Source organism: Phascolarctos cinereus, unplaced genomic scaffold (assembly GCF_003287225.1).
Source record: "Phascolarctos cinereus isolate Bilbo 61053 unplaced genomic scaffold, phaCin_HiC Scaffold_5;HRSCAF=322, whole genome shotgun sequence".
NCBI classification, from domain to species: Eukaryota; Metazoa; Chordata; class Mammalia; order Diprotodontia; family Phascolarctidae; genus Phascolarctos; species Phascolarctos cinereus.
In genome coordinates this window covers 273,251,626-273,268,019 of record NW_027555958.1, presented here as the reverse complement: position 1 = coordinate 273,268,019, position 16,394 = coordinate 273,251,626, and the positions used below count along the sequence as shown (strand labels likewise).

At 35.5% G+C, this 16,394-nt stretch overlaps 1 protein-coding gene across 3 annotated transcripts in view; it reads left to right on the top strand.

Annotated features, from left to right (window-relative positions):
• Positions 1 to 16,394, top strand: part of CCDC57 (coiled-coil domain containing 57) — a 260,478-nt gene that overhangs the window by 99,780 nt on the left and 144,304 nt on the right. For all 3 annotated transcript variants that reach the window (XM_021000950.2, XM_021000949.2, XM_021000948.2), the window contains exons 8-9: positions 4,548 to 4,706; positions 10,773 to 10,935. In XM_021000950.2, the coding sequence (XP_020856609.1) occupies positions 4,548 to 4,706; positions 10,773 to 10,935 (322 nt within the window). The remainder of the gene's footprint in view (positions 1 to 4,547; positions 4,707 to 10,772; positions 10,936 to 16,394) is intronic.

Sequence of the window (16,394 nt, the reverse complement as noted above, 5' to 3'; positions counted from 1 at the left end):
TTTTGTCCTGCCACTGGACTTCAGTGACTCAGGAAGAGAGATTGAGGCTTTTCTGCGTATGTGTAAGGTTTGTGCAGCAGTAGTGAGTGGGACATAGTCCCGCTAGCCAAGGAAGTCCCTTCCTATGTTGGTGGCGTGACTAGGCAGGGACACAGGGGAGGAAGATGATAGATAGTCCTGTTACAGTGAAATTGCCACCTCAAGGTAGCCAAAACATCTGTGAAAATATCTATTGCTAAGTTTAATTTCAACTTTATTATCAGTTAAAAATGCGTCTTACATCTGTAGAAACAATACCAAAAGCAACTCAGGAAATGCTGAGAGAACAACTAGTTTGGATACTAGGTACTTTAAAGGATTTAAAGAAAGATATGATTTCAGTCAAAGAAACTTGTAAGGAAATAAGGGAAAATTATACAGAAATGAACATCCTCGTGGATAAAATATTGCTGAAAACAACAAAAATGAGAAGTGATATAGTATAGCAAAAAATAGACAGGGGAAACAAAATGGAAGAACAAGTCTATAATGTATCAGAACTAGAAAACCAGTTACTAACAATGCAAGAAAAAGTGGCCAACCTCGAAGATAGATGCAAACAATCAAGCCTCAGAATTATTGGCATATCAGAGGCCATTGAAGGGGAAAAGAATCTGAATCTTGATAACCTGAAGAAAGAATTCAAGAGAATTTTCCCTAATTGACATCTTGAAATGAGAAAAATACTCACTCTCAATAAGCAGGAAACCTAAAATCCAAGTCCCTGAGGCATATTCTCATCAGACTCTACAATCCAAGCCAGAATCTTCTAAGCCTCAAGAGAGAAGAAATCATAGATCAGAAAACCTGATCTGCATTTTATCACACTTTTCAGCTGAAACCATGGAAAAATAGTGATGCTGGAGGGGCAGGTAGGTGGCGCAATGGATAGAGCTCTGGCCTTGAAGTCAAATTTGGCCTTAGACATGTAATGCTTGCTAGTTGTGTAACTCTGGACAAATCACTTAAACCCAATTGCCTCACCCAAAAACAAATAAATAAAAATTAAAAAATAGTGATGTTGGCACAGAATATAAAATTAAAAGCTATGGATTTGGATTCTAGAGTCAGACTTGAAGCAAACCTGTACATCCTTTTTGAAGGCAGAAGAATGGTGTTTAAAAATTAAGCCTTCAAAGAATTCTGTGACAAAAGACTACAACTAAAAAGTATTTTTTGAGCAGAGAGGGAACCAGGACTCCCTTGGGTAGATAAGTAGTTAAGATATTCAACAAAGAGTTCCTAAAGTATGTTGTTAAGGGTAGTTTTGATTGTAAAGTAAAATTTACAAATCTCTTAAAAGAGATATAAAATTTAACATAATATTGTGCTAATTAAAAATAAACATTAATTAAACTACATTGTTTAGAATACTCCTGGATGTTGGGTAAAATGCAAGGTTTCTCCTTTATGGAAGATTAGTCTGTTAAGATTGCTTCTTATGTAACAGTAGTTTTGATAATAAGGAAAATAAAATAGGTGGCATTTCAGAAGAGAGTGGGGAAAAGAGGAGATTGATTATTCTTATAATGAAACTTCCCATCTTTGACTAAGTTGGAAGATAGGAGAAAGGATAAGAAAATTTTAATTACTATAACATTAAATATTATGAATTTGAAAATGGGTTGTCTATGGGAGACGCATCATCCAAAAAGATATTAGGAAGACTAAGGCCATAGGTACGATAATATTTGTCATGCATTGGCAAGCAGAAGATAAAAGAGTAGCTAATGAAAAGATTTAATCAGTTAGTGCCTTCCTGTTTGGATTTAATTTTAAGAGAGGTAAGACTATTAGTTAATGGTAGAAATAATAGCAAACGACAAAACCTAACAGCATTAAGATTTTTGCATCCCAAACAACACAGCGATTAGGTTAAAAACATTATTTAGGAGAATAAGTAGAAATCATACCTCTATCATATATTTCCTGATAATTTTAACAACAATTTTAAAAATTACATTATTAGGAAAATGGATAAATTATAAAATTAAACTGAATGATTTACCAAATTCTAATATGAAGATGTTAGAAAAAATTTAAAATGCACATTTTTCAAGTGTATAGTAACTTTCATAAACTTGTACTTTCTCACAGAGAGGGATCTAGTAAATCTGAAAAAAGGAATTCTATATACTATGATTTCAAACCAAAATACAGTAGTTAGAAATAGTTATAGAAGGCTGCATGTAAAATAAGAGAATTGGTTGATTTAAAGAAGAAAAAAGAAAAATATAGCACAAATAAAATAACAATCTGTAAGATGACAGTGATAGAGATTTATGGGATTAAATGCCTATATTAATAACAAAAACAAAAAAACTAAACTTTTACAAAAATTTTAAAATATAAATTAGAAAAAAGTAGAAAAAGAGATGGTTTTGTTTTGTTTTAGAAGAGCAAGTAAAAAAAATGGATCTGTGATTCCATTAGTTTGTTAATGTAGTTTATGTAATCCTATCTGTACTTTCTTATTCTGTGGTACAAAAAACAGACAAATGAAAAAACCATTGTCCATGTCCTCTCAAAAATCTTGATAAGGAGATACTTGAAATGAGTTTTGGGCCTTCTAGATCTTAATATTATATGGGTAGCAAAAACATTACTTATCTTTTGCTCCTGATGACTGATTGGCCTTTTTCAGTCATACTCCTGTAAGATCTTTTATATTTGTGTCTATTTCTTCATTGTAATATGCTGTAGCCTACCCAACAGGTGATTGTCTTTTGAGTGACCTGTAATTTTTAATCTACAGAAGTCGTTTTCATTATTCTGTCCCATAAAACAGGATCACTTTTCATCTTGATCTTCAGTATGGTAAATTAAAAAAAGAAGAATTAATTTTTATAAAGACTACTAAAATTGATAAACTCTTAGTTAATAGCAAAGAGGAACACATATCCAAAATGAAAAATAACAATGAATTTAAAATTAAGGAAATTTTTGAGGGAATATTGTATTTACACAGCTGTATGTGTCATAGTAATAATTTTGATTACACAGCTATATGTCATAATAATAGCTGAAAGTGGTGAGAATGACAATACTGTCCAAATGATTTATAAATGTAATTAAATACCAATCAGTAACAGTGAGGCTACTTTATGAAAGTAGATAAAATGACAACCAACCTTATATTGCAGAACAAATGATTTGGAATATGAAAGAGTACTTTGATAAAAGCAGATGAAATAGTACATGAACCACTAAACTTGGAAATTAAGAAGCAGTGACTGTCAGAAACTACAGGCATACCTTGGAAAATATTGCAAGTTCATTGGTTCCAGACCAATAAAGTGAATATTGCAATAAAAAGAGAGAGAGATTGAGGCTAATGACTTTGTGCAACTCTGCCTCACTTAAATCTAATTCATGTGCAAGTCAAGACATCACCCCATGATGTTATTAGTCCTTTTTTGAAATTGATAACAGCCATTCTATCCATCACCTAAATACAGAGGCCAGGCATGTGGCCAAGCCTCACCATGTTTTGAATTGTTCTTTATTTTTACAGCTATTAAAGACTGTATTGCCCTCTGTCTGAAGTGGTGTCTCAAATCCATTCTAAAGTTCTAAGTCAAATTTTTAAATCAGTCTGACAAACATGTATTAAGTCTATGTTGATGCTGGGGAAGATCCAAAGTTCAGATAATTGCTGCCCTCATGGAGCACCCAGGTTAATAACTGTACTCTTCTGTATTTATTTGATAACTCAAATTGTCTTGTGGTCATGAGAATTGGAACTTTAAGTCAAACCCCAAGTCTTATCTCAGTCAAACCTGGAGTCTTCTCTTCTTTGTGGTACAATCCAGATGCCCCTCTTAATCTTCAAAAGTGCCAGTATATTACTCAGTGTTGCTGTCAGCACGAGTACATTGCCAATAGATTTCCATATGCAGTAGCAAATATGCCAATAAGTGACCATCCTAATTGCACACCTCCTTCTGCCGTCCCCCTGTGACTGCCATACAGTGAATGAATGTTTACCCTCCCATAGGGAGGAGTGAAAACTGGTTGACTCTTCCCATGATTGCATTGTATATGTAATGATCATCTACATAAATTTTATATGTGCAATAATTTCCCTTTTCATATGTCAGGTAAATGTTTGTAAGAGTTATACTTACACAAATGAAATTATAATAATAAGCAATAATATATTTTTTCATGTTTCATTACCTGAACAAAAACTACTTATCACTATTAAAAAAAAAAAAGAAATTGATAAAAGCACCTATTCCGCAACTTTTAGTCTTAGAGAGCTGCCTGGGGTACTGAGAGATTAAATGATTTACCTAGGATCATGTAGCTAGTATGTGTCAGAGGTCATACCCAGGCCAGCAATCCACTAGGCCACATTACCCTCATTATAACTTCTTATATATCATATTTATGTTTGTGTGTGTGTATACATATACACACACACATACATATATTTATATATTAGTGCTATACATATGTTCAAATATATGTATATATTTTTATTGTCCATTATTCTTTCTTGGTAGGCTTCAAGAGGATGTAGCAGCAATGAAATCTGCCTGGGATGCTCAGATTGCACAAATATCAAAGGAAACTATTTCCAGAGACCTTCAGATCCATACATTGCAAGAAGAGGAGGTGAAGCTCAAGGCACAACTGGCCAGATTCCAACAGGACATTGAAAGGTAAAAGCCCCAAGGTTATATTTGCACTGATAATCAAGGTGAAGTACAGACAGATGACATCCAAGTCTTCTGGACCTGAGACTAATTCCTGTTTCTCTTTGATGTTTCTAATGTAGGCATTTTGACATTGTTGTCCTCTTCTGAGTTTGTGTTTTGTCTCCATAGTAGCTTTCTATGGTCAGGGTTTATTTGTTTGTTTGTTTGTTTGTTTATTTGTTGCTAATTTTCCAGTCTATTTTGTGACTTTCAAAGTTGAGCTCTGCTCCTGCCATGAGTTTCTTGCACTGAGGCCTCTGGGTCTGGCCACTCACCTGCTGTACTAGAATTTGGAAGCCTCACAGCTGGTCCACTGTGCTGAGGCTCAGGGTCTCCAACTATTTTGCCCAGACATCATCTGCACTGAGCTGCTCTCTCCTTTTACCCAAGCAAGATAGACCTTTCCTACAGTCCTGAGTTGTCTTTGGCTGGAAAATTATTTCACCCTTTTTTGGGTTCTGCCCCTATAGAATTTGTTTTGAGGTTTGCTTTAAAGTTGATTGGGGGGGGGGCAGTTAGGTGGCACAGTGGATAGAGCGCCAGCCTTGAAATCAGGAGGGCCTGAGTTCAAATATGGCCTCAGACAAAACACTTGACGTTTACTAGCTGTGTGACCCTGGGCAAGTCACTTAACCCCAATTGCCTAAAAATAAAAACAAAAACAAAAAACAAAAAAAAAGTTGATTGGAGGGGAATTTGGGAGAGCTCAGGCAAGTTCCTGACTTTTCTCTGCCATCTTGGCTCCACTTTGAGATCTTAGTGTTTAGGATGATTTTGATAAATCTCTAATATTTTTCAGATGGTTTTACATCTGACTGGATTATCTATAATATATTCATTGGTTGGTGTAGTGAAAAGAACTCTTGACTTAGAGTCAAATCTGAAATTCAAGTATAACACTACCATTTAATAACTGTCTGTTTTTGGGTATCAGTTTCTTCATTTCTATAATAATGATATAATGATATAATAATGATATCTGCCCTATCTAGCCTAAGGGTTGTGTAAGAATCATACTAAAGAATAGGATTTTGGGGGTTTTTTGTGTGTGGGTTTAAATTTTGTGACTTGAGGAATTCTGAAAATGCTAATGCTTAGTAACATTATATCTTTGGCTTATTTTGTTGCTATTTCCTTTGTCCCCCTTACCTCTTTCTCCTCTATCCTTCAGACTTAAAATACAGACAATATGGCTTATTTTATAGGCGTGGAAAGTTTGGATCCTATTGAAGAAAAAATATTAATATTAATACTATAGTATGTAATTTAGGCACAAGGCTTCCAGAAACAATTTAGTTTAATATTTATCTATATCCAAGTCATTTCTGGCTTGAAGAGTCAGATGTCCAAAATAATAATAATCTTTCATGCCTTCCAACATGACTCTGCTCCAAGAAGATTTCAGGTAACATAGGGATCTTGAGCAAGGAAAAGATGTATTAAAAATATGGTCTAGGTTGAAATTCCAGATTTGAATAACCAAGTCACTAACTCATTTTTCTTAGACCACCCCCTCCCTTATGTTGATATCTTAATCCTTTCTCCATGAGAAAGGTGGGTACTAGCACCAGTCACTTCATGTGGGTGAGGTGGCAAACAAGTGAACTATACCAGAGTTACTCTGTCTTAATGTACCACTTTTAATGTATTTCCCAAGAAAAGCCTTTTTGTCTAAAGGTCCTTTTCCAAAGACTTTTGAAAAAGCTTTAAAGGAAAATATTATTTATTAATATTTCTAAAGAATCAAAAAAGATGCTTTTAATATGTTTCCACAATTTCTAACAACTTAAAATTGCTGCTGGTTCATTTCATGTCTTTCAAGTTAAGGAAGCATTATGATGTAGCAGAATAGTGTTGGATTATAAATCAGAAGAGTGGAGTTCACGAATTAGTTCTGTCCCTTTGAAGTTATATTGGTAAGGCATTTAACTCCTCTGAGTTTCCTTATCTATAAAATAAAAATAATAATACTTGTACTACCTCTTCCACCGAGATATTGGGTGAAAAGTTTGATATAAATGTGAACTTTTTTTGGTGTAAGTTATAGGTTAGTCCTGGTTATAGCTGAATACCTAATATCTCTCACATTCTTATACTTCCAGACTTACCTTATACATTTTGAGGTCAGGGGTAAAATGAGATGAGGTGAAAAGGTTGCTCAATTTGGAATTAGAAGATTCTACTATCTGGACCCCCTGCCTGGAATGCTCTCCCTCCTTGCTTCCCTGTCTGCCTTCAAGACTGAGCTAAAGTCCTGCTTTCTGCAGGAAGTCTTTCCCAGTCCTCTGTAATCTTAGTGCTTGCCTTCTGAGATTATCCCCAATGTATCCTATATGTAACTTGGAGTTTTTTGTTGTTCAATCTTTTCAGTTGTATCGGACTCTTTGTGACCCTATTTTGGAGTTTTTCTAGGCAAAGATGCTGGAGTGGTTTGCTGTTTCCTTCTCCAGCTCATTTTACAGATGAGGAACTAAGGCAGACAGGGTCAAGTGACTTTCCCGGGATCAGAAAACTAGTAAACATCTGAGACTGAATTTGAACTCATGAATATGAATCTTCCTGACTGCAGGCCCAGCACTCTGTCCACTGTGCCACCTAGCTGCCCGTATATATCTTGCTTTCACATAGTTTTTTACATGTTATCTCTCTTATCAGATTATGAGCTCCTTGAGAGCAGGGATTTTCTTTTGCCTCTCTTTGTGTCCCCAGAGCTTAGCCCTTTGGCCAGCACATAGGAGATAATAAACATTTCTTAATTGATTGAGATACATAAAGACTATAATATTACTTCAGTACCTCTTTTCACCTACTAGAGCATGACAGAAATAAAGAAACAGACATTCATTTCTCAATCATAACTTAATTCTTCCCTCTTTCTCCCCTCTGCAAATGTATTAAAACATTTTTCATTGAGACTACAGACACTTCCAACAACCACCAAACAAACTACAACAAAGTACATTCCCTGAAAATAGTTTCTGTAGAAGGTGGGATTTTAGTTATCATCATATTTAGTTATCATCATATCCAAAACAGCTCATTATTCTTTCTGCCCCCACAAAAAAGAAAAAAAAAATCTGTCTCTCCTTCAAACTCCTCTATTTCTTTTGAGGGCATCCCCATCATCCAAGTCATCCGTGTTCACAACTCAAAATCACCCTTAATTCTCTTGCATCTGTCTCCTCTTTAGTCACATAACCACCACACGTGTTTGGTCCCTTCCCAGTGCTCATCTGCATTGCTAAAATAGCCTCCTTTACTTCTCTTCCTTCATACAGCTTTCCAAATGATCTTCTTGAGGCACAAGTCTAACTATTGGCAAGGGGGAAAGAGCACTGGCTCTGGAGCTGAGGACTTGGGTTCAAATCCAGCCTTAACAGACCTCCACAGTCTTGCTCCAACCTATATTTCCAGACTTATTTCATGCTTTTTCCTTTTTACTCACCCTTTGTTCCAGCTAAACTAAAATTTTAGTGATTCCTTCAACTCATTTCTGCCTTTGTATTTTCTGTGTTTTCCCACTGTGTCCTCCCTACTTAGAATGCATCGTTCCAGATGCCCCTCCGAGTGCTTATATCTTTCCATCTCTAGCACCTAGGTACAGTTTCTTTCACCTAGTAGGTGCTTAATAAGTTGAAAATTAGATTTGCTTATTAGATCATAAGATTTAAATCTAGATAGAATTTTAAAGCTAAAAAGGAGCTTAGAGAGGTCTAATTTAATCTTTTCATTTGTATATGAGGAAACTTAAAATGACTTGCCCAAGGTCACACAGTTAATAAATGCCGGAGCTGGTATTCAAACCCAGGTCTTCTGACTGCAAATCCAGTAAGTAGGTTTTTTCATCTGTTACATAACAAAGAGAGCGTGTAGTGTTCTATAGGTTCAGAGAAAGAGATTATATATAATTATTACATATATTATGACAATATTTTATGTATATATACATATATATACATTTTATGTATGTGTATATATATATATATGTATGTATGTATGAAGGATGACCACGCAAGGCTCCATTAAAGAGGTGGCATTTGAAATGGGCTTTGAAGGTTGGGCAGGGTTTTAACAGCTAGAGTGATTGCAGTGTGTTTGGATAATAACAAGTAATTCATCTTGGCTAGAGTAGTTTACATACATGAGAGTAGTGGGCAGGTAAGTTATGTTCTAGAGGCTTTGAGTGCTGAAATTGAGGCATTTGGTCTTAATTTCACCAGTAGTAGAAGGCCACTGAAGGTTTTTTGAGTAGTTAGAATAGCAGGAGGAGACCGTAACCTGTTTCAAACAACTTTTTCAAAATCATAGGATGATAGCATCATAGATTCAGAGTTGGGAGGGGCTTTAAAGACTACAGAGTCCATACCTTTCATTTTACAGATGAGAAAACTGAGGCTGAGGGAGATTAAGTGAGGTTACACAGCTAGTAAGTGTCTGAGGAAGGATTTAAATTCAGTTCTTCCTAACACTCCATTCACTGCCCAACTAGAATACAAATATTATAAATAGGTCACAACTTGTGTGCAGAATACATTCTATTAAGGTTATGGTGTGTTTCAAATTAAATATATGGCCCATAACACTAAAATCCATAGAAATTCCAAATCTGCATATGATTTGCTTATCAGAAGTCTGAATTTTGGTGTAACTGTGTCTTTAAAGCAGTTTGACATAGTGAAATCACAAAATATTAAAAATAGAAAAGGTCCTTAAAGATCATGGAGTTTTACTTGTTTTACATATAAAGAAACTGAAACCCAGAAAAAAAGAGGTGATCTTATATGAAAGATATTTGTTATAAACAAAGCAATGGAATTGTCACTTCGCAAAACACAGTGATCATGTTTATTCACAATCTACAGTGGTTAACATGAATTTTTTAAAAGAACACTTAAAGTGCTTTAGTAAAAGACAGCCAGTGGAATTGGTGCAATTAAAATTGGCTTTTTTGGCTATTTTAAATAAATCTAGAATTATCTTCCCTAGGCTGCTATTCTCAGAAACACAAAATTTTCTCCTCCTTATATTCTTATCTTTTGGAGTAATATGTTTCCTTTTTTTTCTTCTTAATGAATATTTTGGCATCTTGACCTGTGATTTTATTAGTGTATATAAGTGTTATTCTGGAAATTTCCAGATCAGCAATTCATCTGTAACGTAGCACCTTAAATAGCTGCTTGGGACATTGAGAAATGAAGTGAGATGCCCCTAATCATGCAGCTAGTTTGTATAAAAGGGCAAGACTTGAATCCAGGTCTTGATTCTAAGACCAGCTCTTTATCCATAGCCCCTCTTCCTAATATCTTGGCAATAAAAATCTCCATTCCATACCAAATTCTCTTGTTTGTCAACTCTGAGGCCAGTCCTCCCAAGTCAGCATGGTACATTAGAAAAGATTCTACATTTGAATGTAGACAGGTTTCAGTCTCAGCTCTGCTATTTATTACCTATGTGACTTTGGGTAGGTCACTTAACTTCTCTGGGCTTCATATTCCTCATCTGTAGTATGGAGGTTGGATCAGATTATGTTCAAGATTCCTTCCAGCTCTAATTATGATCCCAGTGATACATATTCCACCCTTTCTCTTTCCTAGCAGTTCTCTTTTCATTTCCCTGTTTTACCCACCAAGACTTGCACCAAGCCTAAAAATCATCCTCCCCCCAAACCCTCCCCCAAAAGTTTTATTGAAACAATGATCATTTGTTGATCTATTTTGTTTTATTGGCACTGTTAGTTTGGGGAGGATAAGTTCTGTTTCTTTACTATTTTTAGTGTAGCTTCTAATTAATATACAGTAAGTTAGATGTAAATTTAGAGCTGGGAAAAAGAGACCTTAAAGGTTATCTAGTCTAATCCTTCCATTTTTTAGTAGACCACAGTGAAATAGTCAATGAATAGGGTGATGACATAGCTAAAGGGTTAATACAGGCATGATCTTTAAGAAAAATGTGAATCTTTTCTGCATTTTGGTTTTTTTCCTTTTATCAGACCCTGTGGGAGAAAAACATTGGTCTCTTCCCTTATCTTAGGTACAAACAGCAGTTGTCCATAGCAATGGAACGGGAACAGATCCTAGAACGTGATAAAGCACAGGTGGAACTGGATTGGCAATGTCGTTGTGAAAATGCTGAAAGGAACCAGTATGAGAAATCAGAGGATTTGATACAGGGTTTAACAACAGCCAGAAACCAGGTATGTACCAAGTCATATTAGCATTAAACCCTTCCTAGATTTACATGAAGTGTGATTTTCTAGAATATTTTACAAGAGTTGGCAAAGGTATGCTGCAATGATATGTAAGGGAAAGATTTTCATACCTCTTTTTTAAGGTGGAGGGGAGGTGGATAAGGGAGGGAAGAATAGTGGATAGAGAAAAATCCCAAAAGTCTCCTTAAATGTTTACAACTATATTCATTAAAATCCATCTTCAGCAGAAATTTCGTTGTATTGGAAATATTAGTACTTCCCAGTTCCGGTTTTTGTCCATAATAATAATATGTTGATATGTTCAGAATGACTTTTTAAAAATCACTGAATAGTCAAAATATTTTTCTTTAGTCCATCTGTATGTGGCAGCCTTTTTCTGTGAGAGAGAAAAAAAATCTGACTAGGAATGACAACATTACAAAGAACTATTTTGGTAGATGTTTTGGTACTATAAGCAGCATTGGTAAACATTTGGATTTATATACTCTCTGTAGCATTAGCTATTTTTATTTTAATATTTTATACATTACATGTAAAATAATTTTTAACATTGGAGTTTTTTTATTGAGTTCCAAATTTTCTCCCTTCCTTACCTCCCCTCTTGTTGATAAGGCAAGCAAATTGATGTACATTACACACGTGCAGTCATGCAAAACGTATTAGTTACGTTGTGAAAGAAAACAGACCAAAAAAAAAACCCAAGAAAAATGAAAAGAGTTTAAAAAAAAAGGTATGCTTTGATCTGCCTTCAGACTCTGCCAGTTTTTTCTCTGAAGGTGGATAATATTTTTCATCATGAATTTTTTGGAATTGTCTTAGATTTGTGTATTGCTGAGAATAACTAAGTCATTCATGATCATCTTGTAATATTGCTATTACTATGTACAGTGTTCTGCTGATTCTGCTCATTTCACTTTCTATCAGTTCATGTAAGTCTTTCCAGGTTTTTCTGAAAGAATACTGCTCATTATTTCTTATAGCACAATAGAATTCCATCGCAATCATATACTACAACTTCTTCAGCCATTCCCCAATTGTTGGGCGTCCCGTCAATTGCCAGTTCTTTGCCACCACAAAAAGAGCAGCCATGAATATTTTTGTACATGTAGGTGCTTTTCCTTTTTGTTTTTTATTTCTTTGGGATACAGACCTATTTCTGGGACAAAGGGTATGCATGGTTTTATAGCCCTTTGGGCATAATTCCAAATTGCTCTCCAGAATGGTTGAATCAGTTCACAACTCTACCAACAGTGCATTAGTGTCTCAATTTTCTTGTATTTTCTCCAACATTTGTCAGTTTCTTTATATGTAATATTAACCAATCTTATAGGTGTGGGGTGGTAACTCAGAGTTGTTTTAATTTGCATTTCTCTAATCAATAGAGATTTAGGGCATTTTTTCGTATGAGTATAAATAGCTTTGATTACTTCTTCTTAAAGCTGCCTTTTCATATCCTTTGGCTGTTTATCAATTGGGGAATGACTTGTATTTTTTTAAATTTGATTCAGTTCTCTATATATTTGAGAAATGCAGCCTTTTTTTTTTTAATCAACACGAAACTTTTTAATAAAGAACACAAAATACCCAAAGACTCACTCTTTGAAAGGACACATATTTACGTTATTTACCAACTTCAGAAAGCCTCAGTACGCCCTGTGAAACTGTTAGGAAACATGGCAAAGATTTCATATGTGCTTAAGGGTAAAAGCAAGTCACAAGCCCTTTGAGGACTCTGCAGTGAAAGAGTACGTTGCTGTATTCTATCAGGCAAGCTTTGCAAAGGCTTAAAATGCAGCCTTTATCAGAGAAACTTACTGTAAAATTTTTTCATAGTTATGGTTACTGTGTATTTCCCTCCATCCTATTTCCCCCCGTTTTTCCTACCTTCTCTCTCCTTTCATCTTGTCCATCCTCAAAAGTGTTTTGCTTCTCACTACTGCCTCCCCCAATCTGCCCTTCTTTCTATCAGCACCCCACCTCCCTTCTCTTATTCCTTTCCCCTCTTGCTTTCCTGTAGGGTAAGATAGATTTCTGTATTCAACTGAGTGTATATTTTATTCTCTCTTTTAGCCAGTTCCAATGAGAGTAAGGTTCAAGTGCTTCCCCCCACCTCTCCTTTCTTCCTCTCCACTGCAAAAGTTCATTTGTTCCTCTTTTATGTGAAATAGCTTACCCCATTCTACCTCTCCCTTTCCCCTTTTTCCCAGTGTGTCCCTCTTTCTCACTCCTTAATTTTATGTTTTTTAGATATCATTCCGTCATAGTCAGCTCACACCCAAGCCCTGTATCTGTATATGCTCCTTCTAACTGCCCTAATAATGAGAAAGTTTTTAGGAGTTACAAGTATCATCTTCCCATATGGGAATGTAAACTCTTCAACCATATTGAATCCCTTATGCTTTCTCTTTCCTTGTTTACCTTTCTAGTTTTCTCTTGAGTTTTGTATTTGAAATTCAAAATTTCAATTTAGCTCTAGTCTTTTCATCAGGAATAATTGAAAATCTTCTGTTTCATTGAATATCCATTTTCTCCTCTGAAGGATTATACTCAGTTTTGCTTGGTGGGCAATTCTTGGTTGTAATCCTAGGTTTTTTCTTCCAGAATATCATATTCCAAGCCCTTTGATCCTTTCAGATAGAAACTGCTAAATCTTGTGTGATCCTGACTGTGGCTCCATGATAGTTTCTTTTGTTTCTTTCTGGCTGCTTGCAATATTTTTTTCTTGACCTGGGAACCCTGGAGTTTGGCTATAATGTTCCTGGGATTTTGGGGATCGCTTTCAAGGGGTGATCAGTGGATTCTTTCAATTAGCATTTTACCCTCTGGTTCTAGAATATCAGGATAGTTTTCCATTATAATTTCTTGAAAGATGATGTTTAGGCTCTTTTTTTGATCTTAGCTTTCATTTACTAGTAATTCTTAAATTATCTCTCTTAGATCTATTTTCCAGGTCAGTTGTTTTTTCTTTTCTTTTCTTCTCTTTTTTATTAATTAATTCATTTTTCATTTTCAACAATCACTTCCATAAGCTTTTGAGTTTTAAATTTTTCTCCCCTACCCTCCCTAGCTCTCTCCCCAAGACAGCATGTAATCTGATATAGGCTATACATATACATTCCTATTAAGCATATTTTCACCTTAGTCATGTTGTAAGGAAGAATTAGAACCAATAGGAGGAACCACAAGAAAGAGGAAACAAGACAAAACAGAAAGAAAAAAAGAGCAAATAGTGTGCTTTGATCTGCATTCAAACTCCATAGTTCTTTCTCTGGATGTGGATAGCATTTTTCAGCATGAGACTTTTGGAGATGTCTTATATCCTTGCATTGCTGAGAAGAGCTATGTCTATTAAAGTTAATCATTGTACAACGTGGCTGTAAAACATTCTCCTGGTTCTGTTCCAGTTGTTTTTTCAATGAGATATTTCACAGATTTTTCTATTTTTTCATTCTTTTGATTTTATTTTTTCTTGATGTCTCATAGAGTCATTAGCTCCCACTTGCCCAATTTTAATTTTTAAGGAATTATTTTCCTCAGTGAGCTATTGTATCTGCATTTGGTCAATTCTGCCTTTTAAGGAGCTCTTCTCTTTAATGGGTTTTTGTGCCTCTTTTACCATTTGGCCTATTCTGTTTTTTAAGGTGCTATTGTCATCAGTATTTTTTGTGCCTCCTTTATCAAGCTCTTTTTTTCATGATTTTCTTGTATCACTGTCTCATTTTTTTTCTCGAATTTTTCCTCAACTTCTCTTATTTGATTTTTAAAATCCTTTTTGAGCTCTTTCAGGAATTCTTGTGGGGGCTGAGACCAATTCGCATCTTTCTTTAAGGCTTTTTATGTAGCTGTTTTGACTTTATTGTTTTCTTCTGAGTTTGTGTTTTGATCTTCCCTGTCACCACAGTAAGTGTCTATGGTCAGGTTCTTTTTTGTTGTTTTTGTTTGCTCATTTTTCCAGCTGATTTCTTGACTTTTAACTTCATGTTAGAATTAGGCTCTGCTTTTAGAGTGGAGAGGGCACTGTCCCAGCCTTTAGATTTTTTGTGCAGCTATTTTCAAAGCTAGTTTGGGGGGGTATGTAAGTTTTCAGTTTTTGTAAGGTGGTATGATCTGAGGAGAAGTATGTTTAATACTCTCCTGGCCCTTGCTCTGGTCTGTGAGTGACCATAAGTACTCTTTTCTGCCCTGGAATTGTGACTAGGATCCATGATTCCAAGTAGCTGCAAGCTCTTTTGTGCTAATACTCTTCCTTGCCCTGGGACAGTGACCCAGGACTATAAACTGGATCCACTTATGGGCAGTGCAACAGAGTCCTGCACACTATACCAGCAAAGAGACCCCTGTAATCTCTTTCTGACCAGTTGTCTGATTACCTTACTGTCTGTGGACTAACAGCTTCAGAAGCTGCTGCAGCCTATTCAGTTGCTCCCAGGGTTTGCTTGCTTAACTATTTTTACTGGCCCATCAGGATTAATATCAGTCAATAATATTTACTGAGTGCCTGTAGTTTGCAGAGCATTTCTCATTTGTTAATTCACGTGTCTACTTCTCTAAAAGAAGTAGGATGCTTGATTATGTTTATCTCTGTGTTATTAGAAATAATTTTAGCAGTGTATTTAATAAAACCAAATTTATCTCCCACCTACAATGAATCCTGTGGAGTTGGAATGGAATAAGCATTTATTAACCATCTACTATGTGACAGGCAGTGTACTAAGAGTTTTACAAATATTATCTCATTTTATCTTTACAACAACTCTGCTATTTATCCTCATTTTATAGTTGAGGGAACTGAGGCAAACAGGCCAGGTTATTTGCCCAGAGTCACACAGCTAGTAATTGTCTGAGACTAGATTTGAACTCAGGTCTTCTTAACTCCAGATCCAGTGTTGTATCCAGTGCTGTATCCACTCTGTCACCTAGCTACCTCTGAGAGTTCATTAGAAGATTCTGATCTTTGTATTTCCAAACCTTTCCCACTAATTTTTGCTGGTGACTTTGCTAATGATGAAGAACAAGTTTTTGGTGTTTGTTTGTTTGTTTTTTTGTTTTTAGGTGAGGCAATAAGGATTAAGTGACTTGCCCAGGGTCATACAGTTAGTAAGTGTCAAATGTCTGAGGCTAGATTTGAACTCAGGTCCTCCTGACTTCAAGGCCGGAGCTCTATCCATTGCACCACCTAGCTGTCCCCCAAGAACAAGTTTTAATAGGTCATACAAAGTTGGACAAGGCCTGTGCCTTTTGTCTGAGGTTTACCTTAGGTAAGCTTGGAGAGATTTGTTACCAGAAGATAAGCCACCATGTGATGAAAATTTTTGTCCTTAGCAATTTGTGAAGCCATCAGGGTATGGATGAATTCTATAAGCTATATTACTGGAGGGAATACCCAGACCAGTGAAATCAAAGATCCCTAATATATTGAAATAAATACATATAGCAAATGGACA